General features: G+C 46.0%; 3 protein-coding genes and 1 non-coding gene across 10 annotated transcripts; 1 reads left to right on the top strand and 3 right to left on the bottom strand.

The window, feature by feature from the left end:
- Positions 1-8,644, bottom strand: kmt5b (lysine methyltransferase 5B). Of its 6 annotated transcripts, none has more exons than XM_023952143.1 (10): positions 8,483-8,644; positions 5,883-6,128; positions 5,663-5,810; positions 5,402-5,567; positions 5,202-5,311; positions 4,890-5,056; positions 4,785-4,804; positions 4,564-4,700; positions 3,341-3,540; positions 1-3,107 (listed from the first exon to the last, which is right to left on the bottom strand). In XM_023952143.1, exons 1-10 carry the CDS (start codon positions 8,580-8,582, stop codon positions 1,621-1,623), a joined length of 2,781 nt encoding a protein of 926 aa, XP_023807911.1. In that variant the 5' UTR covers positions 8,583-8,644; the 3' UTR covers positions 1-1,620. The 6 variants fall into 6 exon arrangements, with proteins under 6 accessions (XP_023807911.1, XP_023807907.1, XP_023807924.1 ...); XM_023952139.1 differs by having other exon boundaries at positions 1-3,110; positions 8,483-8,632; XM_023952156.1 differs by lacking the exon at positions 8,483-8,644 and adding an exon at positions 7,943-8,111 and having other exon boundaries at positions 1-3,110.
- Positions 8,645-16,545: 7,901 nt separating this feature from the next.
- pole3 (DNA polymerase epsilon 3, accessory subunit) lies at positions 16,546-18,914 on the top strand. Its single transcript, XM_004066815.4, has 4 exons — positions 16,546-16,810; positions 18,210-18,295; positions 18,387-18,505; positions 18,573-18,914. The coding sequence occupies exons 1-4, from the start codon at positions 16,745-16,747 to the stop codon at positions 18,746-18,748; spliced, it is 447 nt and encodes a 148-aa protein (XP_004066863.1). The 5' UTR covers positions 16,546-16,744; the 3' UTR covers positions 18,749-18,914.
- Positions 18,915-21,860: 2,946 nt separating this feature from the next.
- Positions 21,861-24,649, bottom strand: rpl12 (ribosomal protein L12). Of its 2 annotated transcripts, none has more exons than XM_023952111.1 (6): positions 24,481-24,649; positions 23,535-23,608; positions 22,678-22,776; positions 22,398-22,479; positions 22,243-22,329; positions 21,861-22,013 (listed from the first exon to the last, which is right to left on the bottom strand). In XM_023952111.1, the coding sequence occupies exons 1-6, from the start codon at positions 24,515-24,517 to the stop codon at positions 21,895-21,897; spliced, it is 498 nt and encodes a 165-aa protein (XP_023807879.1). In that variant the 5' UTR covers positions 24,518-24,649; the 3' UTR covers positions 21,861-21,894. The 2 variants fall into 2 exon arrangements, with proteins under 2 accessions (XP_023807879.1, XP_023807881.1); XM_023952113.1 differs by having other exon boundaries at positions 24,371-24,641.
- On the bottom strand, positions 22,087-22,213 carry LOC111947249. The gene has a single exon (XR_002873069.1). It is a non-coding gene; the product is annotated as a small nucleolar RNA SNORA65 (small nucleolar RNA).
- Positions 24,650-25,244: the final 595 nt, after the last annotated feature.

Genomic DNA, 25,244 nt, shown 5'->3' with positions numbered 1-25,244 from the left:
CAAGAGTCACAAAGAAACTTTATATAGTCTTCAAGTATTCAAAACTGTTAAATAGGTACAAGATGTGTTCACATGATTTACATACTGGGCAATATCTGCATCGCCCATCTGGATTCTCTTTACACGCTAAAATGTCCCCAATCTTTTCACATTAGTTTATGAACAGAGAGCACATAGACAGGACACCTTCAAGAGTCCACAGGGTGTGATGAGAACAGCTGCTGGTGATGTGAACGGTGCGGGTCTGGGTCGACCACCTTTGTGGACCTCCATCAGCTTACGCCCCAACAACAGAAAAAGGTACAGAAGGCCTGGAGCAGATCCGGGTTAAAGGAACAGCCTTGGTGGGAGGTCTCCAGGAATGATGGCAGCTCTAACGCCTCTGCTGCTACTCCACACACAAGAAATGTTCCTCTAAGTCAGATGAAGCCGGTTTGGTTAACTACTGCGCAGACAGGAAGTCCAATTACACACTAGGCCTGGTCCAGCTTCTACAACACCTTCCTTCCAGTTCTTCTAAACTCTGTTGAAATGGACAAAACAATCAGCTATCTACTGTTGAGCAGCCAGAGACCTGCTCCTCTCCCCCTCTGCTCCACAGGTTCACCCCCTCTCCAAATATCTGAGGCATCTGGGGAGGAGATGTTGACGTGTCCAAGCCCAAAGGAATGCAACACCAGAGAGGAGACGCCCGCCCCCTGAGTCCGCAGGGCTGCAGAATCATGATTCAGGGAAACGATACATTAAATCAGTGATGAGTCCGCCTGGTCTGTACATCATCTTCACCAAATTCAATGCACGTGCCATGTTGTCATTATGGAGACGCCTGATGCTCTCAGGTCATGGTTTTGCTGTTTTTGGAGCCCAGGGAGTCTCCTTCACCAACCACAGACACCCGCCACTCGATTCCACTGAGTGAACCCTGCAGTTGTTGCTTCAATGGTCAAACTATTAGACCCATTAACTGACCCGCCCCTCATTTAAATAGAAGCAGTGAATGTATTGAAGGACAACATCCTTAAAAAACCTTGGAATTAAACAAATCATCAGATTTAAAGTCTGTTAACTTCATCTATATGCTGGGAACCATGTAGCTCCCTTTGGAACAGCTAGAGGGTTGAAACTCAGGAGGATGAAGATCACCAGTTCAGATTTTAACAACCAATTAGCCCCACCCAGAAACGCTTGATTACCTGGTAAAACGTCTCGTCATCAGAGAGGAATCTTTACAGAACAATGACAACATAATGAGAACATGGCAACAGATGGACGAAATGACGCACCTGGAGCCGAAAGTCGCACCGAGACCAGAACCAAGTCCTGCCTATGGCAGAGGGGACTGTACACTTTCTACAAGGTCCAACACAACAAGGAACGGGTCAACTTAAAACAAATGTCCAGCTTTCACTTCACAAAGAACAAGAGTTCCTGCCGGGTGATGCAGAGACGTCATCATGGCAACTAGAGTGAAACTTTTTAAGTTTGGTGAACAACAGAGATTTGTTTTAAGTTAACAGCACCCTCATTCAGATGACTAATGCTCTAGTTTTTTAATCATTTTTTTGTTTTTACATCAACACAACAGTTGATTGGTCGGTTGTCTCTATGTACAGGGGGCGTTCACGCGTTGAGCCTCAGAGACTGATCCTCTCTCCTCCTGGAGGTGATGTCAATGTCGATGGAGTCTTTGCCCACAATGAGGCGGAGCCGCTTTGCTGGGGGAAGTGGAATGAAGTCATCTTCAAATTCATTGTCAAAATAGTCGTCATCATCCTCCCCCTCCTCATCATCATCATCCTCCTCATCATCCTCATCAGACGAAGGTTCGGCCAGAACCTTCTGGGTTCGATACCCACCGATCCGGGTGTCCAGGCTCTGAACCACGTCCCCGTGGTAGGCGGCCTGTGAAGTCTGGCGAGCGTCGTCCTCCCTCTTCAGCTGGATTTTTAATTTGGTTGAGTTGCTGTGGACGATGGGGGTGAAGCCGTTGTTCAGTTTGGCCACGTACGAGCTGCCTTTGTCCTTGTCATGGTCCTTGCTGAACTTGATGCTGATTTTGCTGGAAGAGGCCGAGCTGACGGTGGATGCGGAGAGGGTGGAGGAGCCAATGTCGTTGGCGTCGTTGGTCTTGCTGCTGCTGCTGTCCCTCCGCCGGCGGAGCGTCAGTTTTGGGATTCCTGTGTTGTTTTCCAGGATCAGCTGAGCGTCGTATCGCGTGATGCGTCGCTTCTTTTTCCCCTTATCCTGGGAGCGGTAGCTGCTCTTCCCTTTATCCCCGTGGAGGGACTTGGCGCCACTGGCAATACAGTTATAGTCCCTGTGTCTGCTGGCGAAGCCGGAAAGTCCGTTAGCACAGTCTGAGAAGTCGGGGGGATGGCCCACGGCCCCAGACATGAACGGCTCACAGTTTGAGCCCTCGCATTTAACTGTCCGATCAGTCCTGGACCGCGGCAGCCGCTTCCAGCTGGTGCGCAAGCCTCTTCTGGCATAACCAGAGTCCAACATTGGCTGCTCCAGGCCAACTCCATGGTGGAGGTACTCCTCCATATCTGCTGGCTCAGTCTTGATGACCACACCGCCAGGGACTGGGCTTAAGCCATCCATGGCGCTGGGCTCCAGTTTGACACAAGTTACTAGTTCCTGGGCCTTTACAAGGGTCCTTGTGGACCTGCGAGTTCTGTAGGAGGAGCTCTTGCCGCCCTGCGCAGCTGGATGGCTGCTGCACTCCCTGGTAGCGTGCCGCGTAAGGCAGCCTTGCTGACTCAGTGCTAACTGACCCGGTTCCTGTGCATCCTTTTCCTTCTTAATGGCGACGTCTTTACACGTCAATCCCTTCGAGTCCCTGAGACCCAGCTGACAGTCCGCTCGGGCTGGTGCCCTGGGCTCCACCCCTCTTCTCTGACTTCGCAGCTGGACCTTGCTGAGTGAAGGCTTGGATTGGGATTTCAGTCTCTTTGGTACCCTGTTGTTGTTGTTGTTGTTGTTTACACGACCTTGCTTTGAACATGAGGTAGAGAGGGCTCTCGACAGAGTCTGCCTGCTTTGTGTCCTGTTTTTGTACTTCAAGCCAGATGAGGATGATGATGAAGATGGTGTTCTCTTTCTGACTGCTGTAGAAAAAGAGAAAAAGTTGTTTTAGGAAAAGAGAACAAAATGTAAAATATGTATTACTCAGCGGTGTGACAACAAATAAAAATCAGATCCATTTTGTATCACTTCATGAGGAGAAAGTTCCATTCCTGAAACTCCCTGGGTTTCTACATGGACCCCAGGATCCGTTGTGGAGTTTTGGATGTTGAAGTGCTGAAGGAATTGTGAAGTTCTGTCTGAAAAGTCCTACCTTGATGTGTTTTTGGCATTTCCTGAGAGTCTAGGTCAGTGTGAGAGCCCACAGAGTGACTGTCTGAACTCCGGTTTCCTTCTCCGAGTTTCTTCAGCCTGTTGAGCCGTTTGTCCGTCTCCCGCAACCCATACTTGCTGTTGATGACCGGCGCCTCCACTGGCAGTCCAGCTTTGGATTTGAAAGCCCCGGTACCCCGTCTACATGATGAACAAACAAAAACCTGTTCAGGTCCCTAATGCCTTCATGTAAACACCCAAACTGAAGCGGTAAGAAACCAATCAGTCCCATCTGACTGTTCTAAGAAAGCTGATCCGCATTTAAACTGATGTTGATCTTTCAGGAAATTCATGTTCAGTTACTGAGAATAATCCAAAATCCTGCTCAACAGCCTCTGGTGTCATCCAGAGTATGTGTACAGCTAATCTCTGCTCGTGCCGTTTGGAGAGAGTGTTACACCTGCTGCAAACCACACAAGTGTGGCAACATCCGAGAGTGACTACAAACCTGAGAACTGGGATAGAAGCTGGAAAAATGCAATCACAGATCTGAGCATCAGATACTTCCTGCACTCTGACTGATGTCGCAAGATGCTAAAGCTAACACCCTGAGGCAGTGCAGCGTGAGATGCCAGCACCGTACCACATCATAAAATAACAGAGGTGAAGCCAGCTGTTCCACAGCTGACTGGACTTTCAGTCCTTCTTCAACCATAGGCAAAGCAGCACTGCAGCCCTGGACCTCAAAGCCTGACCTGGAGGATCAGGTTCCAACCTGTGGGGCTTGTGGATCATTAAGGCTTTGACTGGCAGACCAGTTCAGGACAGCCACCTTTCAGGCACCTCCTGCTGTTAGCCATTCACCACGGTCTGCAGGCATGAAGCTGGTCACACAGTAAAGTTCGGCCGTATGACCTTGTTTGCTTCGTCTTTCTCTGCATAGAACGGTTAGTCCTCCAGACTGACTCTTCGTCAATGCAGAACTCAGGTCTGTGGAGACTCATCAGATGATGGGCCTACAGGTCTGAGGCAGCGGCTTTCCCAGAAAACTTTATCTGGGACGTCGGCTTTTGTTTGCTCGAAACAAAGTGTTCATTCACTGAAGCACTGATCTCCGTTAGAGTCTGGGTTTTCAACAGGATATTCTTTGAAATATGACTGGAGCTTCGGTCAAACAAACATTTGCTGTAGAGAGAAACTTCTCATTTCCTTCGTCTTGCTCACCTTTCACAGGTGTAGCATTCACAGAACTCATTGCTCTCCCCAAAGAAGCCATCTCCGTAGTAACAAGAGATTTCCTCTCCTGGCTCAATGTCTCTGAGGACCTTCACGCAGGCCGTGTCCCGTCCCGTCGACACAAACTGAAAGCACATTCACAAACCGTTAGCTGCGTGTCAGTTTCCACGTCCGAACTCACAAACGCCCAGGTGTTTTCCTCAGCTCACCTTGCAGTTTGGTCGACAATCTAAAGGACAGAGGAGCAAATGAATGAATAGGATTTTTACGAGTGTCTCTGCAAACATCACACTCCTGGAGCTGAGGGATCCTACCGTGATTGATGAACGCAGCGGGCCCAAGCCAAAGCTGGGCGCAGTTCTTGCGTGTGGAGTACATGACACTGAAGTCATTCTCGCCGTGGCGCAGCAGCATGTTCTCCTCACTCTCTGAAAGCTCGGCGATGCAGCCGACCAAAAACTCGATCTTATCGTTTCTTTTCCTGTGACGATACAAGAGAAAAGTGTTCCAGCAGTTTTTTTGCTTATCGTCCATTGTCCTTTTCCTGGGTCACCATGGAGAATCTCAAACCGTTGAGATGACAGATGGTGGCGCCGTTACCATCACAAACAACAAACTGCTCTCACCATTCCTTAGTGGCCACAATTTTAGCGCCGTTCTGCTCAGATGAATACCGGTTACAGGGAAGAATCTCAAAGCCGCTATCTGTGGCAAACATCCGCAAATATACGAACACCTGTGCAGAATGCAAAGTTAGCACCGGATCTGCTGCCCAGCTGATGAAGCAAACCAACAAAACAGGCCAGACAAATGTCAGGGTCCTCACATGTTGCTTGAAGAGCTTTTCTTGAGCCTTGGACTTGTGAAGGAACAAATTTCGGCACCAGTCGCCAGACGTGAGAGCTTTAAAAGCCTTTTCCAAATTGTCGTGTTTCTTGAAGTTCTCGATGATGTCCTTCAGCTCCTCTTGTCTCCCTTTGATTGGGCGAAATCTGTTGCAAAACATTAAAAAAATAAAATCAGCACAAACAATATTACCTGAGGACAAAAAAGAACGTGTTCACAGGCAGCTTGGTAAGAGCCTAACCTGGTGTTCATTTTGTGAGTCTGAAAGCCCAGATATGGATCCAGGATTAGGCTTGTGGTCAAATCATCGTTCTCACACAGCTCTTTGGCGGTCATTCCTGAGGAGGGCACGTAGCGCCTCTCTGCCTCAACGCTGGCTCCATTACACCCTGAAAGGGAAGCTGGTGTTAGCGCACCACTTCAGCCAGGCAACCCAGACTTCTGTTAGCAGTCAAACTCACTGCGGCTACATCTTCGACTTCTCGGGTGGCTTTTGACGTGGCGCAGCGATGCCCTCTGTGGGGGCTGAGAGCGACTCACAGCTTGCTCTCCAGTCAACTTGTTCCCATGTCGTCTGCCATTCAATACCATGTTCTTGGATTCGCCCGGCCACTTCATGCCCACAAGCCCCCTGGTCCAGTTGCATTTAGTCTCCGAGATGAAGAGAGACTCTTGGGTAGGGAAGACTGGGGTTTGAAGTTTGAAACCTGACAGAAGAGCAGAAAAACACACCACAAAGATGGGTCCTGTATAGTTTTAATTACCTTAGCACACGGAAGAGGCTGAGCAAAGGTTTTCTGCTAAACCAAGACCAGAGTGACTGGAATTCAAGATCCAGTTTATCAAGGAACAGGCTTCTGATTACCGTAAACATGTATCTGAACAACCATAAAACCATTAAATTCTTACTGATTATGAAAACACAAAGTATTACACTTCCATAAATTTTCCGAGAGCAGACTGATTTCATGTTCGCGTACCAGATGATTAAAACACAACTCGTACAGCACTGGCTGCTCTCTCCACTGGACTTTTTCTGGGCTCCAATCATTTATGTTTGCTTTGGAGTCTAAAGGGTTACACAAGTGAGGAGATACACTAAACAAATTTAAGTGGAGAATTATTCAGTTCATGAGCAGAACAAGGACATCTTTTTTTTTTTACATTTCTAACGAGACCTTGCTTGCAGTTAGTAAACATGAAATGAATGTTAGTCTGTTCTGTCATTCTGACATTAATAAGTTTTAGTTTTTAGAGGTAAAGAAAATGAATAAAAGGATGTTTTGACCCCCCCCCCCCCCTCATGGGGGTTCACTAATAAAACTGACTGATATTCAACTACGTAAACATTCTAATCGGACCAAGACCCCAAGGTTTTCACGAGCCCAATGTAATCGGAAATGGTGATAAGGGCGGAAAATCAGACAGTGTTTACAGGCGCTCCCTTCAGATTAACGTTTTAAAAAAAAGAAAATCACTCGCAGCGCCCCACAGTGGCAGCTACAGGTACTACACTGGTCCACTGTCAAGTTTCACCCGGATGGGTTTTCTTTAACAAAATAAAATAAATAAATAAAAACTAACTCTAAACGACGACCCGTTTAACCAAAGACACGGCGTTCTATGACAACGTGCCACATCACGGTCCCATTAAAGTCCCAACAGAACCAGAACCACAGTGAGGCTGCAGGAACCCGGAAGGCCACACCAAAGTCTGCGCCGAGCTAGCAGCTCACCGACACGGCTCGCATTGTTTGCTAACAACGGCGACGCTCCGCCCTGCGGCTCCGTTAGCATCAAGCTAACGAGCTGTGGCGACGCCGGAACGCCTGGCAGCCGGCAGCAAACCCCGGCGATCCTCCGCCGCTATCCCCGTCACAAGCACAACCATGGGCGGACACTTTAGCACAAACAGGAGCGCACTGTTAAAGCACCTGACACAGGTGGCGTCAGAACAACCATGACCCCCGCAGCCAGAACCCACCGCTGCGAAGCCCCGCAGACACGACACCGACACACAGACTGACGAGGCGCAGCCATCGACTCCCACGGGCTACACTGTCGGATAAGCGGTGGGCATCAAACTTCAGCGGGACGCTTACGGGGGTGCGCGTCAGGAAGCCAGCAGCTGCGGTTATATGCCGCATAACGGCCACAGACACGGTCCCCGAACGGAGAGGAAAACATTTCAGACAGAAACAGCCCCGACTTTCCGTCCGCCGGCGCAGAAGAAAAGCGTTCAGCCTCGCGGACAGTCTCCGGTTAGCTCGGCTGCTGTGTAGCTGCTAGCCAGAACGGGTTAAACATTTCACCCGGGTTTAAAGCGGCCTTCTGCTTACACCCGTCTCGCTAAAGGCCCGCCGTGTCTGCCGGACACAGAGTGCCCCGTTTGGCCGGGTGCAAGCAGCATTATTTACCATAAGGGGCGAGGGCAAGAAAGCCAAACACCGGGAGCTTTCAATCGGTTAAATGTCCCGAGTCCACATCACGCACATTCACAACAAACCCTTAGAATACTCACAGGTGTGTCGGCAAAGACGTCATCAACCTCAAAAGCCCTCATGCAAAACCGTCACTACACCACGCACGACAGCACCGCAAGAAACGCTTCAATTTGTTTATTCTTTCTTTCTTTTTTAGGAGGAAAATGTCATAAAAATTCAAGATGGCGGCCTGGCTCCGGCGACAGCAAGATAGGGCCGCAGCACCGCCTTCCGAGAGAAAATAGATCCTAGAAATAAGACGTTTTTTACGTTCCACGGGGAAAATGAAACGAAACGGAAGGTTTAAACAGACACGCGACAAGTGGGCGTCAATTTCCCTTCCTGTTATGTCACTACAGTAAATCCTGGCCTAATCAGTACTAGTTCTGTGTGTTAGTTTTGTCGGATGTGGATGTACACAAAAGTAGTGCAACATAAATAAACATGTTCAGGCTGAGTCTCTGGTTCTGACGGTACCGCTTGGTACTAGAACGGTTCCTGGGGATGACCCAGCTAAACCGAGTGTGCGAATGCCCCGAGGGCTTTAATGTTGTAGTTTTTGTAAAACTCGAGCTCACCTGGACGGACACTGCTATGGGTAGGAACCTCCACGGTGATGCAACAGGGCATGCTGAGCCTCTTCACGTTAAAAAAAACTCCCTTAAGCACAGCCTCCATTATTTTCTCGCTTCCTTGTATCAATATGCTTACTCTCAATATAGCCTACTAAAAATTTACACATTATAATCAAATCTGGGGGGGAAATTTGAACTGGAAAATTTTGTATTATGCTGCAGAAATTGCTTCTGGTATTGTTGCCAAGACAACCCTTCCATCAAAGCAGAGGAGTACTTGCCAAGATTATGAAACACATCTTCCAGATTTTAGGTGTGTATGGAATAAATGATTATGGGTAGTTGTGTGTTAAGTGTTTTTGTTTCAGGACGGGTGTTTTAAAAGGCTGCTGGTTCTGGTCTGGAAGCGACTAAGTACAAATCTTTGCTAAATGATCACTTTACCTCTTTTGATTATTAATTTTTTTTTATCACATCTGTCAAAATTAACTACACTATAACTATACAGGCTGAATGGTCATTGTTTATAATAGTCTTAATTTCATTGCTTGTATTATTGTACACAAACCTGTTGAACATGTCAGACATTTTGTACATTCATTTAAAAATAATTTTATTGTATTTTCATGAAAATGTCTATAAATAGCTTCAAAGGTGAACTTCACACTGGTGAAGAGGTGTATGAAGTAGCAGCTGAAACCAAGCTACTTCAGCCTTTCCTTCACAGTCGAATCACATGAACCCCAACAAGTAAGTAGATTGTAAACTAAGTGAAAGGAATTGGCATGAAGTGCATAATGTACCTAACTGGAAAACATAGATGGTCAGCCTCATGGAAGAGGGGTGAAGATGGGTGGAGGGGGGACAAAACCGGTGAAGAAGAGGCTAACTGCATAGACAGATTGGGTAACACCTATCGAGTTGTTGCCGTTAATTAAGGCTCCGGGATGGGACTTGCTGAAGACTGGACTTTATCGAATATGCGGAAAACAAGTAACATAATCCTTATCTTCCGCTACTGCTCCACCTCCTGGGCCTACCCCTCAGGATGTCCCCTTATAGGGTTTAACCCACAACATGTATGTTGTGTTCAATATCCCTTTTTGAAACAAAACAAAGGGTAACTTATATATCTTTACTTATAGAACATGTATCAATTTTCTAGCAGTTTTTTTATTCAAACCTTCGCATTCATGTGATTAACTCAAACCTCATTATTTACCATTTTTTTCTTAATTTACAAGTGAAGTCTATCTGGTTTTCTGACCACTGATCCTGACCTTGTACGGGCAGTCTCTGCGATGTTTTCTGCGCTGTGTGGTGTCTGCTCGGTTGGAGCTAGAGTAGGTGTATCTTCTCTCACAGGTTCATCACCGAAGACTGTCTCACTGTTGGTCTGCAATGACATCAGGTGGTATTGGTTTCTTCTCAGTGTGCCATGAGACACTTTGATGACATATGAGCGAGGAGCTTTGTGTGCAGATATCATTGTACCTTGAGCTTTTGCATCTGTGACCCAGACCTCTTCCCCAGGAACCAGTGGTTTCTCACTTTGTGTCACTTTTCAAAAGTTCTTGCATCTTTCCACCTCTTCTCCCTCTCTTTGGCTCCCAACCTGTAGTAGTCAGGCAGAGCCGGATCCAACAGGGATGGAAGGGCAGAAACAGTAATGTAGCGTCGACGCCCCATTAACAGCTCAGCTGGACTGTAGCCGTTTTGTAGAGGTGTTGCTCTGTATGCAAGCAAAGCACCGTACAGGTCAGATGACTTTTTCAGCAGTCTCTTAAGTCTGTGCAGCTCATTCAGCCTCTCCATTACTTTGTGGAAACCTGGGGCTGCTCGTGACATGCTCAAAGCCGTAACATGCTCCAAAAGCCTGAAAATGGCTACCCGAGAACTGCGGCCCGTTATCTGTCACAAGAACCTGAGGAATGTAATGACGTTGCAAAAATCGACTTCAGGTGCACCGTGGACCGTGTGTATGAGAGGTATGCAATTTCCACAAAACCTGAAAAATAATCCACTGTGAGCAGATAATCTTTGCTGTCCAGTGTGAACAGGTCAGCTCAGAGTCTTTGCCAAGGCCTGTCTGCCATCTGTCTCGGCATCAGTAGCTTTTGACATTGGTTTTCTCTTGGATGCAGGTTCTGCATCTTAACACCATGTCACTTAAATGATTACTGAGTCCAGGCCACCATACTGTTTGTTTGGCCCTTTCCCTGCACTTTGTCACGCCCATGTGTCCTTTGTACAATTTTTCAAACACATAATTTCTCAAGGCCAATGGGATGACCAGCCTTGTGCCCTGCAGCAGCAGTCCATCGTGCGCTGTAAGTACCGCTCTCTCAGCCCAGTACTGTTTCAACACCCCTCTGCAGTCCATGAGCGCAGCACATGCACTGTCCGCTTTCACATGGTCATGAAGGTTGCTCAGATAGTCTCAACTGACAGGTAGGTTGCTGATGACAGAGTCCAGGTAGATGTTAGTGTTCTTCAGCAGACTTGCACCTGTGTGTGCTCCCTTCACGTGACAGGGTGTCTGCTGTCCATACGTTTTTGCCAGCGACATGTGTGACTTTGTAGTTGTAGAGCATGAGCCTCATTCTAAATCTTTGGATCCTAGGTGGAAGGTCATCTAAAGCTTTCCCTCCCAGCAGACTAACCAAAGGCTTATGGTCAGTTTCTAACTCAAATGATCTGCCAAGAACAATCCAGTTGACCTTTTCACACGCCCATGTTGCAGTCAGCACCTCTTTCTCTACCTGAGCACAGCGCTGCTCAGTCGCCGTCATCGACCTGGATGCATACGCTACAGGTGCCCACTCAGGATTGCTTTTCTGTAGCAGAACTGCTCCCAGCCCAAAAGAAGATGCATCAGCTGAGATCTTCACCTCACTGTTTGAGTCATACAGTGTGAGCACTGGTGTGGATGAAAGCTCTTTTTGAAGGTATCAAAGGCTGTCTACTGCCCTAACCCCCAGTACCAGCGGTTCTATTTTGACAGCAGATCACGCAAAACTTTGTCTTTCTCTGCCAAATTTGGTATGAGCCACGCCAACTGGTTCACCATACTCAGGAAACTCCCCAGTCCACTGACATTGGTGGATGCACTCATTTCCTGAACTGCACTTGTATTTTCTGGGTCTGGTCTGGCTGTATACTTGCTGCTGAGATCACATGACCCAAAAAATTGACTGTATGTCATGTGAACTTACATTTATCAATGTTTAGTGAGATGCCTGCCTTCTGTGCTTTCTTCAGCAACACATACAACTGCACATCGTGCTCTTCTCTGGTCTTGCCCCAGACCAAATTGTCGTCCATGTGACACAGCACCCCTGCCAAGCCGCTGGTCACCTCAGTCACCATCATTTTCTGAAAATGTTCCGGGGCTGATGCAATGCCAAATGGTAACTGATTAAAATAGTTGCGCCCAAAAGGTGTTATGAAAGTGGTGTACTTGGCAGACTCCTCAGTTAATGGCACCTGCCAGAAGCCCATGTTGGCATCCAGTTTGCTAAAAAAGGTTGCGCGTGCTAGCATCCCCAGTGTGTTTTCAAACGAAGGCAGGATACATTTTTCTCTGCAAACTGCTTGGTTCATGTTAGTAAAGTCCACACAGACACGTACTGCACCAGATTTCTTAGGGACCACTACCATCCCTGCACACCATTCAATGGGATCCTCAATTTTGGTGATAACACCCATTTTTCTGATGCAGTCTATCTCCTCCTTCACTTTGACCATGAGGGCCCTGCATGGAGTCTGAAGAGAGAAGGGCACAGCATCTGGTTGCAGTTTGATTGAATATGGCCTCTGTACAAAGCCTAGACTCAGGCGGGGATATAGTTGTTTCACAGTCTCCGTGGTGATGTTGTTGACTCTGGACACAAGTTGAAGCTGTTTTATAGCTGGTAACCCCAGCAGGGCAGTATGAAGATCTTCCACCACATAAATGTCCTTTGTGGGCAGCCTTTTTGCCCCTGCGCAGTGTTTCTATTGCTACGCCCAGGATGCTAAGCACGTTGCCACCTGGTCCGAACAGCAGACACTTTGGCTCCACCAGATGCTTTACAACTTTCCTCGCATGATTTCCTGATAAACATCAGGGGGTAGGGCAGTAACATCAGTGCCAGTATCTATTTTAAAGGATATTTTCTTGCGTCTTATTTGAAGCTGCACCAACCATGGGTCTGCACCAGCATTAACAGTTCCTATAGAAAGGCTCTCTTCCTTTGCAGTTACTGCATTCACAGACTTTATGTCGCTTCTGCACACTTTGCCGTAATTACCTTTTTTTTTCCACATAGCTCGTGGCGTAGCCATTTCGTCCTCTGACATCCTGCGTCGTTGACGTGCTTCGCAGTCTTTTTTTCTTCAATCAGTCTATCAGCATCCTACTTCTAACACCATGTTGAGTTGATGCTTTTAAATAAGGCTCCTGAAGACTGGACCTTATTGAATATGCGAAAAACAATACAGCGCAGTCCTGAACTCCAACTACTGCTCCACCTCGTGGACCCGCCTCATAATCCACTTATCTAGGGTTTAACCGCCAACATGTATGATACCACAGATCATGTGGTAAATGATGGCCTCACAATGACTATGGGGTCAAAGGGTACTACAAAATATTGGGGGAACCACGGTCAGTTCTGTTATTCAGATTTCGTAGAGAGAACAGGTGAGCAAACTGTAATTTAGGATCATTCAGCACAAATGAATTTGCTCTGTACTATCATAGTCACACAAGAGGCTTGCATTGAGACATGCCCTGGTAACCTTTTACATGTAGACTTACAATTTACAACTCTAGCTCTGATTTTTGTGTAAGAAAATGGTATTATATTACAGTACTGTCATAATTTAGCATTTTAACTTTTTTTTTCCTGCACGTCAAAAAGGATTGCAAGACAACCCAGAAGAGGTAACTTAAAAGTTATCACTGGTAACCTTTTAAATGTAGACTTACAATTTACAACTCTAGCTCCGATTTTTGTATAAGAAAATGGTATTATATTACAGTACTGTCATAATTTAGCATTTTTACTTTTTTTTTTCCTGCACGTCAAAAAGGATTGCAAGACAACCCAGAAGAGGTAACTTAAAAGTTATGACTATAATGTACAAAAAAGAGAAAATGAAGCTTTTGAAGGTTTTGTGGGTGGCTCTTAAAAGAGCTGTTGTGGGTCAGTCCTTTGAGGACGTGACAGAAAACAGGTTGCTGCCACAACACTGCTTTATCTGCAGAAAAGTGGGCCATGACTGAGTCTTTTACTTGGAGGACCATTCCAGAGGAGTTGTTGATTGTAACCTTACCCAGACCAGGCAGCAGCACCTCTCTCACTGCAGGTGCCAGTCGTGCTGAAGACCTGATGAAAATAAATACTGAGCAAGATTCTCATTCATCCAGGTGGCATTGTCTTTCAGTTTGTAGAAAAAATTAAAGTGTTCAAAATAAATTAAGAGTTGGTCTCTCTGACTCAGCTTCCTCTTCACCACAATCCTCCTGTTAATCTCACAGTCCTGTCTTCCCTTTCTTATGAACAAGAACCCAAGATACAAAATTTACCAAAAGTATTCGCTCATCCATCCAAATGATCAGAATCAGGTGTCCTAATCTCTTGACCTGGCCTTAGTCCAAGTACAGTATGCAGAGAGCGTCATGGAATGGTTTCCATGGCTGAGCAGCTGCATCCAAGCCACACATCACCAAGTGCAATGCAAAGCGTCGGATGCAGTGGTGTAAAACACTCCGCCACTGTACTCTGAAGCAGTGGAGACACCTTCTCTGAGGTGATGAATCACACCTTTCCATCTGGCAATCTGATGGACGAATCTGGGTTTGGAGGTTGCCAGGAGAACGGTACATTTTGGAATGCATTGTGCCGAGTGTGACATTTGGTGGAGGAGGAATTCAGGTGTGGGCTTGTTTTTCTGGTCTTAGTTCCAGCGAAAGGCACCGTGAATGCTTCAGGATACCAGAAACATTTTGGACAATTCCATGCTTCCAACCTTGTGAGAACAGTTTGGAGCGGGACTGTGCACCAGTGACCAAAGCTAAATCCGTAAAGACATGGAGTCTGGTGTGGATGAATTTAACTGGCCTGCACAGAGTCCTGACCTAAACCCGATAGAACACATTTCGGATGAATTAGAGCGCAGACTGAAAGCCAGGCCTTCTCCACCAACATCAGTGTGTCACCTCACCAATGCACTTCTGTAAGAATGGTAAAAAAATCCTAGAAACACACTCCTCAACCTTGTGGACAGCTTTCCTAGAAGAGTTGAAGATGTAACAGCTGCAAAAGGTGGACCCACATCAAACTGAACTCTATGGGTTAAAAATAGACCACTTCAGTTCAAATGTAATATTTGGTAATATAGTGTACTTAATCTCCCTCATTTCTTTTTGCTTCTTCTTTTGTTTAATTTTTTGGTCTTTTTTTCTAGATTTTTTAAACAGGCTCAGAAACCTCTGACCAAAAGTTTTCTTTTTAGTCTAAAGACGTCCTCCTTTAGGTGAGTGGGTTCTTGTAAAAGGGTGGACTTTTCTTCCTGCAGCTGTTGTCTCTCTTTTTCCAGAGGTTTTTGTGTCTGAGTTTTGAAAACAAGCCTTTTCCATGTCTGGGTTCATTCGAAGTCTATCTCGGCTATGTGAGCCCCATCCCGCTGCAACCCCTCTCCGCCGCTACTTCTGTATCTCTTTGTTTGAGAGGGGAACAATAAAAACGACTATCAAACTAGGGGATCTTTTTTATTATTGTCTCGATGAAAATATGAAAGATATTGTAAGGAGACCCGAGCTGGCTGCCTGCCCATCCCACAGCAGCGCACTGTCTGTGCTGGCATAACAAGCCAACGAGCTCAGCCGCCGGAGATCACTATGCCGCTCCGGCGGCAGAAAGCGGCTGTCTGTCTGCCATCCAGCCGCTCACCCAGGGCCACCCTGCGTAGTCATCACCTTTGCTATAGTCAATGAAAACATCAATGATGCAATGCGGTAATATAGGTTTCATTCATATTATTGCTTTAAACCAGTTATCCTGTTGACAGTAAATGTGTAACTTGAAGCATTTCAGTTTATTTCCGGTTGAAAATGCAGGCGTGTAAAAGGTCATTATTGTTTCCAGGAAACGAATAGTATATTATTTTTACCCCTGTCAGGTCACGGGCTCCGTAATTATTCAACCTCAAGTAAGGTCAAGTAAAAAAAACTGTTGTGGAAGAAAGCCTTGTTAAAGCCAACATTAAAAAGACTGTGACAACAGCAATCTTATATCACCACCATGCCAAAACCCGAAAAGAAAAGAAAAGAGCAAGATAGTCTGCCTACAAAAGGCTGTGTTATAGACGCGCACAATTATGCTAACCAAACGGCTGCAACAGATGACTCAATGGAAGCTAACGACTTCACTTTGACCCCCCTTCCTGATACGCCACTGAAGTCCTCACTACTGAAAAGAGGTAAAGCTTCTGAAATGGAAGATCCTGAAGGCATTATTACCAAACTCTCTTTCCTCTTCAATTCAAGATCTGATTCCCTTGAAAAGATAGTGAGGGAGAGCTGTATGAAAATCAAAGGTCTGAAAAAACCCATTGATTTCGTTTCGGAGGGGCTGAAGGAAATGAAAACTAAAATGAAGGAGGTTGACACCCAGGTTAAAATGGGGGAACAGCGCATGGGGTCCTGTGAAAGTCGCATTGAAGAGCTGGAGCGTTATTCTCGAAGATGGAACTTGAGGCCGGCCGGGGTTCCGGAAAACAACACAGAGGATGTGAAAGCTAAAGTCATCGACATCTGCCAAAAAAAACAAAAAAAAAAAACGGAAAAACCAAAACCAAAAAAAAATAACTGTCGTTTCTTCACTTGTGTTCTCTGCTACTTATTCGGACCCCCCTACAAAATGGCGACCGCACTATATAGTGCACTAGATAGGGGTTAGGGCGGTAATTCGGACACAGGTGTTCCTGTTTGTCCCTGTGTGACATACAGTGTGTTTGCAATATTTGTCAATAAAGTTCATTTAAAAAAACTGGGCTTGAACGGAAATGACATCACAAAAGGCGGGAGGTCGCAATTTCTCTGATGACGTCCTTCCGGGAGGTTCGCGGGAAACGTCTCAAAACAAAAACGCGTTTCCGCCAGTGCTTTTAGGCTGAATCTGACAGCACGTGTCCCTTTAGCGCACGTGCGAATCCATTCAGTCAAAGAGGTGAGCTCAGCGCCGAGCAGAGTTGCGTGTTTTCCGCGCGAGCGGAGGAATGGCCGAGAAACCGGAGGATCTGAACCTTCCTAACGCGGTCATCACGCGCATCATCAAGGAGGCGGTGAGTTGGTTACCCCGGGAAGGAGCTCAGAGGGCAAGACGAGTGTCGGAGCTGCCGGACTCACCTGAACGATCGTTACCGAGCAACGGCGAAGTTTAAATGTGTGCAACCAAAACAAAGATGGCGCTCCCGCTGCCTGGACGTCCGTTCATTAAAAGATTAAAGCAGCAGTTTATTCACTAACTTGTATTTTTTGTAAAAACTAATTTAGCTTTTCATGCTATGTCATTCATTACCTACATGATGCAAAAAAAAAGAAAAAAAAAGAAGTCATTAGTTTCCAGCGTACTGCACAGTGGTGTAGTGGTCAGCACTCTCCCCTTACAGTGAGAACATGCTGGTTCAAATCCCGTCTGTGTGGAGTTTGCCTTGTTTGGATGCATGCTGGGGTCATGTCAGCCATCACTGGACTGTAGGAGTGAGATTACACTGAAGCGGTGGAGAAGCATCAACAGAGACAAATAACGTGATGGCCGTTTGCAGTACATGAAAATGACAGTACCGAAAAAAACACAAGTAGCCTCTTTGCCCGAGTTTAACCTAAAAAAAAACCTGTTCCTCAAATTAGTAGCTCACAGATCCTCCATAGTACTATTTAGTACAATACCCCTCAAATAATTAGTTGGTTTACTGTATAGTCTTTGAGTAAATCTATCACTCCAATGTGAGTAGACGTGACACTAACATCACTTAGCAGATTTGAGTTATGATCATTCCTTCATTTATTAGTAGTACTACTAAAAATAGTATTAATACAGAGTATTTAATCCTTAAAACCTGTTCTTATAATAAATAGCTCACCATTGCTTCATAGTACCACTTAGTACTTCATACAGCACTTCTACTGACAATAGTTTTAGTCTTTTCGTTTGTTTTTCTGTATAGTTTTGGACTGGTCCACTACAAGCGTCTACAATCGTTAATGATTGTGAGATCTCAGTTGTGGATTATTAAAATAATATGCAGTGAAATGAGGTGATAGTAAATGTGAGTTCTAATTAGTACTGCAAAGGAATGGTGATCTACTAATTAGAGGAAAAAGCTATTTGCTTAATCAAAATCTAGACCAAAAATCTTACATTACTTTTATGAGACATCAGTATTATGGTTTGATGTACACCTTTATGTGTCTGTGCAGAAAACAGAATTGTGTGACTGTTTGTTTTCCCAGCATGCTTTTCTCTAAACAGACATGTCATTTCCTGCTGCCACATGGTGGCACTGCAACGCTACACCAAAGGAGTTTGCTCATGCGTTTCTCAACAGTCCTGTGCTTTTCAGCTCTGCAGGTTTTTGGCAGAGATCCACCGGCAGTTCCGTGATCCGGATCTCTGGTTCTCTGAACCGTTTGGTTTCTGCCGCCACGGTTCTGATTCTCTAACGCTCTGCTTTCCCACAGCTTCCAGATGGGGTGAACGTATCCAAAGAGGCGCGCAGAGCCATTTCCCAGGCCGCCAGCGTCTTTGTGCTGTATGCAACCTCCTGGTGAGAAGCCCCCCCCCCCCCCCCCCCCCATCCACAAAACTCTGCGTTCAGCACTTTCTGTCCGTAAATAAAGACCGTTTTCTGCTTTTAGTGCCAATAACTTTGCACTGAAGGCCAAACGGAAGACTTTAAATGCTGCAGATGTGCTGGCAGCGATGGAGGAGATGGAGTTCGAACGCTTCCTGGAGCCTCTCAGAGCGGCTCTAGAAGGTCAGACGCACAAACACACAGCCTCAGAATGCTGCTGTCCAACAGCTAACAGTGTGTTCCTCCACAGTCTACAAGAAAGGTCAGAAGGGAAAGAAGGAAGTGTCTGAGCAGAAACGCAAAGAAAAAGAGAAGAAGGCAGACTGTGAGCATGAAAAGAGCAAGGAAGATGAGGAGGGAGAGGATGAGGAAGAACAACGCATGGAGGAGGAGACCGAGGAGGGGGAAGAGGAGGTGGAGAACTGAGGAGACAGACCTGTCCGACATGAGACCGGACTCTGGCTTCACAAACTGTAAAAACTGCTCTCAGAAGGACGGCTTCATTCCTGCAGTCCCCTCTCCATCAGCCAGCGGTTTGGTGTTCCCATGATACACTCTTTTGTAGTTTCAATAAATGTTTTGTATACAAGTAGAACGTACAGGTTCTTGAACCACAAGTGAATGGAGGAGAGCCCTCCAGCAGCAGATGCCAGGGTCATCATACGGAAGTCCTCCAACCACATCAGGCTGTTTGAACTGACAGGTGAGGAAACACCTGACCTGGAACCAGTTCAGTAGACGACGACCCAAAAGCACACGTACCTGTTCGGGGGCTGACCCGGATGGCTTTTAGGTTGTCTGGGCTCGTGGAGGGTTGTAGAGGATCTTAAGGGGAGCACAGGTACAGTGAGGTCAACAATCACCCTGTGATTTAGCAAGTTCTCCCACTTAGAAAACATGGAGGGGTCTAAAATTTCATCATAGGTGCATTTCCACAGTGAGAGACAGAATCTAAAGAAACATTCAGAAATCACCTATGATTTTTTAAAACAATTTATTTGTATATTACTGTGACAAAAGTATTTGATCACTTGAGTTAAACAACTTTAATATTTGGTACAGAAGCTTTTGTTAACAATGACAGAGGTAAACGGTTCCTGTAGTTCTTCACTAGGTTTCTACACACTGCAGCAGGGATTTTGGCCCCCTCCTCCATACAGATCTTCTCTAGATCTGTCAGGGCTCGGGGCTGTCGCTGAGCAACACGGAGTTTCAGCTCCCTCCAAAGATTCTCTATTGGATTTAGGTCTGGAGACTGGCTAGGCCACTCCAGAACCTTGATATGCTTCTTACGGAGCCACTCCTTGGTTTTCTTGGCTGTGTTCTTCGGGTCATTGTCATGCTTAAAGACCCAGCCACGACCCATCTTCAACGCTCTGACTGAAGTAAGGTTACGCCTAATATCTCACAATACAGAGCCCCGTTTATCCTCTCCTTAATACAGTGCAGTCGTTCTGTCCCCTGTGCAGAAAAACACCCCCAGAGCATGATGCTTCCACCCCCGTGCTTCACTGTAGGTATGGTGTTCTTGGGATGATGCTCCTCCTTCTTCCTCCTCCAAACACACAGAATGGAGTTAAGACCAAAAAGTTCTATTTTGGTCTCATCTGACCACAAGACTTTCTCCCATGACTCCTCTGGATCATCAAGATGGTCATTGGCAAACTTCAGACGGGCCTTGACATGGGCTGACTTCAGCAGGGGAACCTTCCGTGCGATACATGATTTTAAACCATGACGTTTTAATGGATTACTTATTGTAGCCTTGGGAACGGTGGTCCCAGCTCTCTACAGGTCATTGACCAGCTCCTCCCGTGTAGTCCTGGGCTGATTCTTCACCTTCCTTAGCATCATCGATACCCCACGAGGTGAGATCTTGCGAGGGGCCCCAGTCCGAGGGACATTGACAGTCATCATTAGCCTCTTCCATTTTATGACAATTGCCCCAACAGTTGTTCTTTTCTCACCAAGCTGCTTGGCAATTGCCCCGTAGCCACTTCCATCTTTGTTAAGGTCTACAATTTTGTCTCTTGTGTCTTTTGACACCTCTTTGTTGGAAGTTAGACTTCTGACTGATTGTGGGGGGGCACAGGTGCCTTTATGCAAGCTAACCACCTCAAACAGGTGCCACATTTAGAATCATGAGCAGAGGGGAGTTGGACTATTTAAAAGTAGAACAGCAGGTCTTTGCTGATTTCTGAATTTTTTTTTCAGATTCTGTCTCTCACTGTGGAAATGCACCTATGATGAAAATTTTAGACCCCTCCATGTTTTCTAAGTGGGAGAACTTGCTAAATCACAGGGTGATCAAATACTTATTGGCCTCACTGTGTGTCTTCCAGTTCCCTTGATGCTTGTTGAGAATGGAACCTACAATTGTCATGCCTTTGTGTTAAGTATTCGAAAAGTTAGACTTGCACACATTTTATGTACGGGTGATGCTGTTGTATGACCCGTACAACAGCAAAAAATAAAGAAAAAAAGACATTATGCTTTGCGGGTTCACAGAGCTGTGACTTTAGGGCATATGTAATAAAAATCCTCTTGTAGCTTTTAAGTGTATTTTAAAGTTTATTCCAACCCCAAGCATTATCTCTGAGCATCCCTCTGAGACCCCGCTCTCTGAACACCAGACCCCCTGGTATCTTCAGTGGGTCTTCACACCAAAGTTAAGAATAGCCCCTCCCAGGAAGTCTGCAATGTCAGCACCGTCCCCAGGCTAACAGTTTCTCCGTGGAGCTAGTGATCAGCTTATCGCCTTCATTTTTTTATCCATCTTTGCAAAAGATACATTTTGTGGGAGAAACAGACGCCGCTACATTAGTCACTAGGAGATAAAGACTGTGCCCCAGATTTCATCTGGGCAAAAAGACAATATTTTAAAATATCAATTTTTGGGTACCAAAGGTAAGACTTCCATACAGGCCACGTATGTACCAGTTACCCATTTTTTTTCCCACTCAGCCACTTTCTATCCACGTAGGGCTGTTGCAAGTAAGCCGTTCATCCACTTGCTCCCAGGTCCATAAATTTGAGTATTTCCTCTAATCTGGAGACTGTTTCTGTGTCCACTCCCCCCCCCCAAAAACCTAATCTGGGCCATTGGGGGGGGGGCAGGGATTCCCAGTTTAGTCTGTTAAAAGTTTTAGTATTATCCTATTGAATTCTGTGCATTTATGATCCTTAGGATGATTACCTTACAATTTCCAGTACAAAGCCCAATGAGTGTTTTGAATGAGCTATATAAATAAAATTGAATGGTGTGGGACCATCTAGTGTCCTGTGTTCAAAATACTCTCTCTAAAATGCTTCAATGCATTGTGGGCTCCATTTACCAATACAGTATTGTGAGCATAGATACATTGGATTTTCACAGACTTCTGGGAAATTTCTAAGGCACTGGATTTCAGCACTGTAGATTTGGACAGCAAACGCACCGCGTAGTGGTAGTGAGGGGAATTTGGACACAGCCAAAGAGTTTATTCCTGCAGGCTCTTCCACAGACTCCTTCACTACAAAACACCAGCAATACAGACACTTTGATGTTTTAGTCCATGTTTATTTCACTCCATTTAGTCAGAAGGACACTCCACTTTTCCACTGTTGATGTCATCGATGACATCATGGGGATGGCGACCATCGATCGTGCAGCCCACAGACTGGGCTGTCCCCAGGATCTCCTTGATGGTTCCTTAAGAGAAAGACAAGCATGCATGAGTTCCAACCTTCATCTCGTCCTGATGAGATCTTCTGCTCCAGCATTGGCGTGTTCCAGACTTTTCGGCACAGAGTCACCCATCCATGTGGGCAGCCCTGTTTCCTAAAGCTGGGGTTACTCTTAGCCTCCACTGGACTGAACCGTGTCACGGGGCAGACTGGTACAGTGGCGGGAGGCTGAGTCAGACAGACAGTTGTCTTACCAGAAAGCTCTCTGGCGATGGAGCGATGCCTCATGACGCGAGCGATGCCCACGATCTCGTCAAAGGTCACGCTGCCGCTGTGTTTGACTGAAACACAAACAGAGCTCGTCTCCGCCTCATTTCAAAGAATGCTGTCCATGCCGATAGATACTCACTGTTCTTGACCTTTTTCCTGTCACGGGGGGGCTCCTTCAGGGCCTTGATGATCAGAGCAGATGCAGAGGGGACCACCTCGATCTGATCAGAGAAGACGAAGGAGTTAAGAGAAAGACGGACTGCCTGCATGGAAGTCTGCAGCCGCTTACTGGTCCTTTTCAATTAAACATGTCTGACCACTTGTCTCTCCGGATGAAAACACCAGGAAATGACAATAGAAATAAAAACTAATGGAAAACAAGATTTAAAGTGAAAGTACATTGCATGTGGTCTGCTTACCGCTGCCTGCCTATTCTGGATGGTCAGCTTCACTGTGATCCTCAGGCCCTTCCAGTCTCCGGTTGCCTTGGCGATGTCATCACCAACTTTCTTGGGAGACTGGAGACAAAAGCGGTTCAGAAAGGAACCAGCCTTCACAGCAGCACACAGGCTGTAAAGGCCCGTACACACCGGGACGAATATTCGCCAGGCGTTATTCGCCAGCGTTTTTCGCCACGTTTTTTGTGTTCACACCCAGGCGATTTTCGCTGACGATGAGTGGAGTGAACATGCAATTTCATTCCCTGACATTAGATGGCGCTTAATGTAAAACAGAAATACTCCTGTACACAAGGTGGCGCTGCGCAACTTTACGCTTCTGAAAGTCGCTTTTCACTCAGAAGAAGAGAGCAAGTATTTAAGCGCTTGTCAGAATCAAACAAAGAAAACATGAATATTTCAAGCACCAGTAGCTCCAACTGGTGCTTGGTTCGGGGATATTTTAGAATGTCCGTCATTATTGCTTCGCGGCTGTGTAGACGCTACTTGGCGTCTATCTTCTTCGCTGGTATGTGTGCTCAGCAAGGCAGTTTTGTCTTTGAGCGCCCCCAAGTTGTGTTTTACTGTAACTTCAGAAGCTCCAGACACGTGAGCAAAAGCGCCATTCTCATTGGTCGAGTAGATTTCGACGCGACGCGTCGAAAAAAAAAAAAAAAACGAACCCGAGGCGTTTTTTTTTTTGACGCTTTAACGCCTGGCGTTTTTTCGCGTCGGTGTGCACACTCTCGTTGGTGCCCTTTGTTTAGTCGCGAGGCGTTAAACGTCGGCGAAAATCGCCGGCGAAATTCGTCCCGGTGTGAACAGGCCTTAACACTCACCAGACCCAGGGGGCCAATTTTGGGGGCCAGTGCTGAGGTGGCTCCAACTTCGCCTCCGGTGCATCTCATGTACACTGGTGGAGAGAATGAGAAACCCCAAAGGTCTTTAAGCTGCCTTCATCTCCAGGTGTCAAGCATCATGAATCACTGATCATTAAACCACCACCACCACTTACATGCCAGTGTTACCGTTACCATGTCAACCATTCAGCTGGTTCCCAAACGAACTAGCATTACTTTAACAAAGAGACTATTCGTGTGGCCGAATAATTAAGTTAAATGCTTAGCTTCACTTTGTTAATTTAGTTCCCCCCCCCCCCCCCCATCACTCCAGTTAAGTCGGCTTTAATGATTGATGTGTCAAACAGGAAAAATTACCAATCATTGGGCAAACGCTCTACCAGGCCAGTAGGAAATCAGTCATGTTTCCCAAGTTACCCTTAATTGCATTGCCCATCGTAAATTTCTGTGAATGTTACACGTCAGCCCTATAAATCAAAGCAGCGCCAGCGAGCTTTCAACTTCCCACATCAAAAAACACCGGAACATTCAAGAACCGGGATCAGACCGTTACTATACATGGGAAACAGGAGAGTAATTATTTAAAGACACTCTGATCTTAGTAGTACGGCAGACTTTAGAACAACGAGAAGCTAACGCCGCCGTTAGCTCCTCGGCTAAAGGCTTCCGCGTGCTTCTCCACGTGGTGGACAAACACACGAAACCGCCTTAGCAGAAAGACACTTCCCACAACCCCACGCCACCAGAACCTCCGTCTGAACAGCGTTAAATTAAACCAGGCTGTCTCCTGAGTAAGGTTAGAGTTCCATCTTTACCGTTTCTTGTGAAAGGCCCACAGGCCAGCAGGCGCGGAGGCAGCCGGCGCACAGCAACTCCTCCGCGGCTGTGAACCGGCTCCTACTACTTCCTGAGCCTAAAAACATACCGATTTTGATTTCGTTGGGGTCGAATTTGGGCGGCATGTTGCTGCTTTGGAGGTTGACCTCAGATCAGCTCGGTTGGTGATGGTGTCGGATGAACCCGGCTTCGGGACGACCGAAAACTGTTGCACCTTCACCGGTAAAAACGATAGAAAGGCCGATGAGAGGCCGCGAAGCGGTTTATATACTTGCAAACATCTCGCGAGAGTTACAAATCCCATTGAAACAGAAATGGGGAGTATTTCGCCGCCCCTAAAAATTTGCAATAAAAACATCAACAAGTTTTATTTTATTTATTTTCGCTGCTTCTGGTTTGTAAATTTTTAAGTTGTCTTGAAACGTGTTTTATTTTCTTTGGAAGACGTCAACCCGGTGCATTTATTGAACTGACTTTATGTTATTTAAAAACAAGTTTTTTTTTTAAACCTAAAACCACGTGACTGTTTGCACGGGGGGGGGGGGTGATTAAGGTCCTCTTATCATTCTCTACGTTTAATTTGCATGTTAAAAATGGAAACAACATGTAGTAAGATGATCTTGTATTTCCCTTATTTACTAACTGAAATAACTTTATGAACATCTGTTGAAGAATAAGAAAAGTGTGAATTTCTCTTGCGTGTAAAAATGCTTGTAAAAACATTACCATAGAAACTAGTTTTTGAGCTAATGAAGATTGACTCTTTTGTCATTTTTATCTTTGAAAAAAATTCTCATTACACTGCTAGGTGAAATTTTATTTTATTGTAATATTTCATATTCTATGTAAATA

This window comes from Oryzias latipes, chromosome 3 (genome assembly GCF_002234675.1).
Source record: "Oryzias latipes chromosome 3, ASM223467v1".
In the NCBI taxonomy this organism is placed as follows: domain Eukaryota; kingdom Metazoa; phylum Chordata; class Actinopteri; order Beloniformes; family Adrianichthyidae; genus Oryzias; species Oryzias latipes.
Note: the sequence above shows the minus strand (reverse complement) of the source record. Positions and strands in the feature narration are given on the sequence as shown.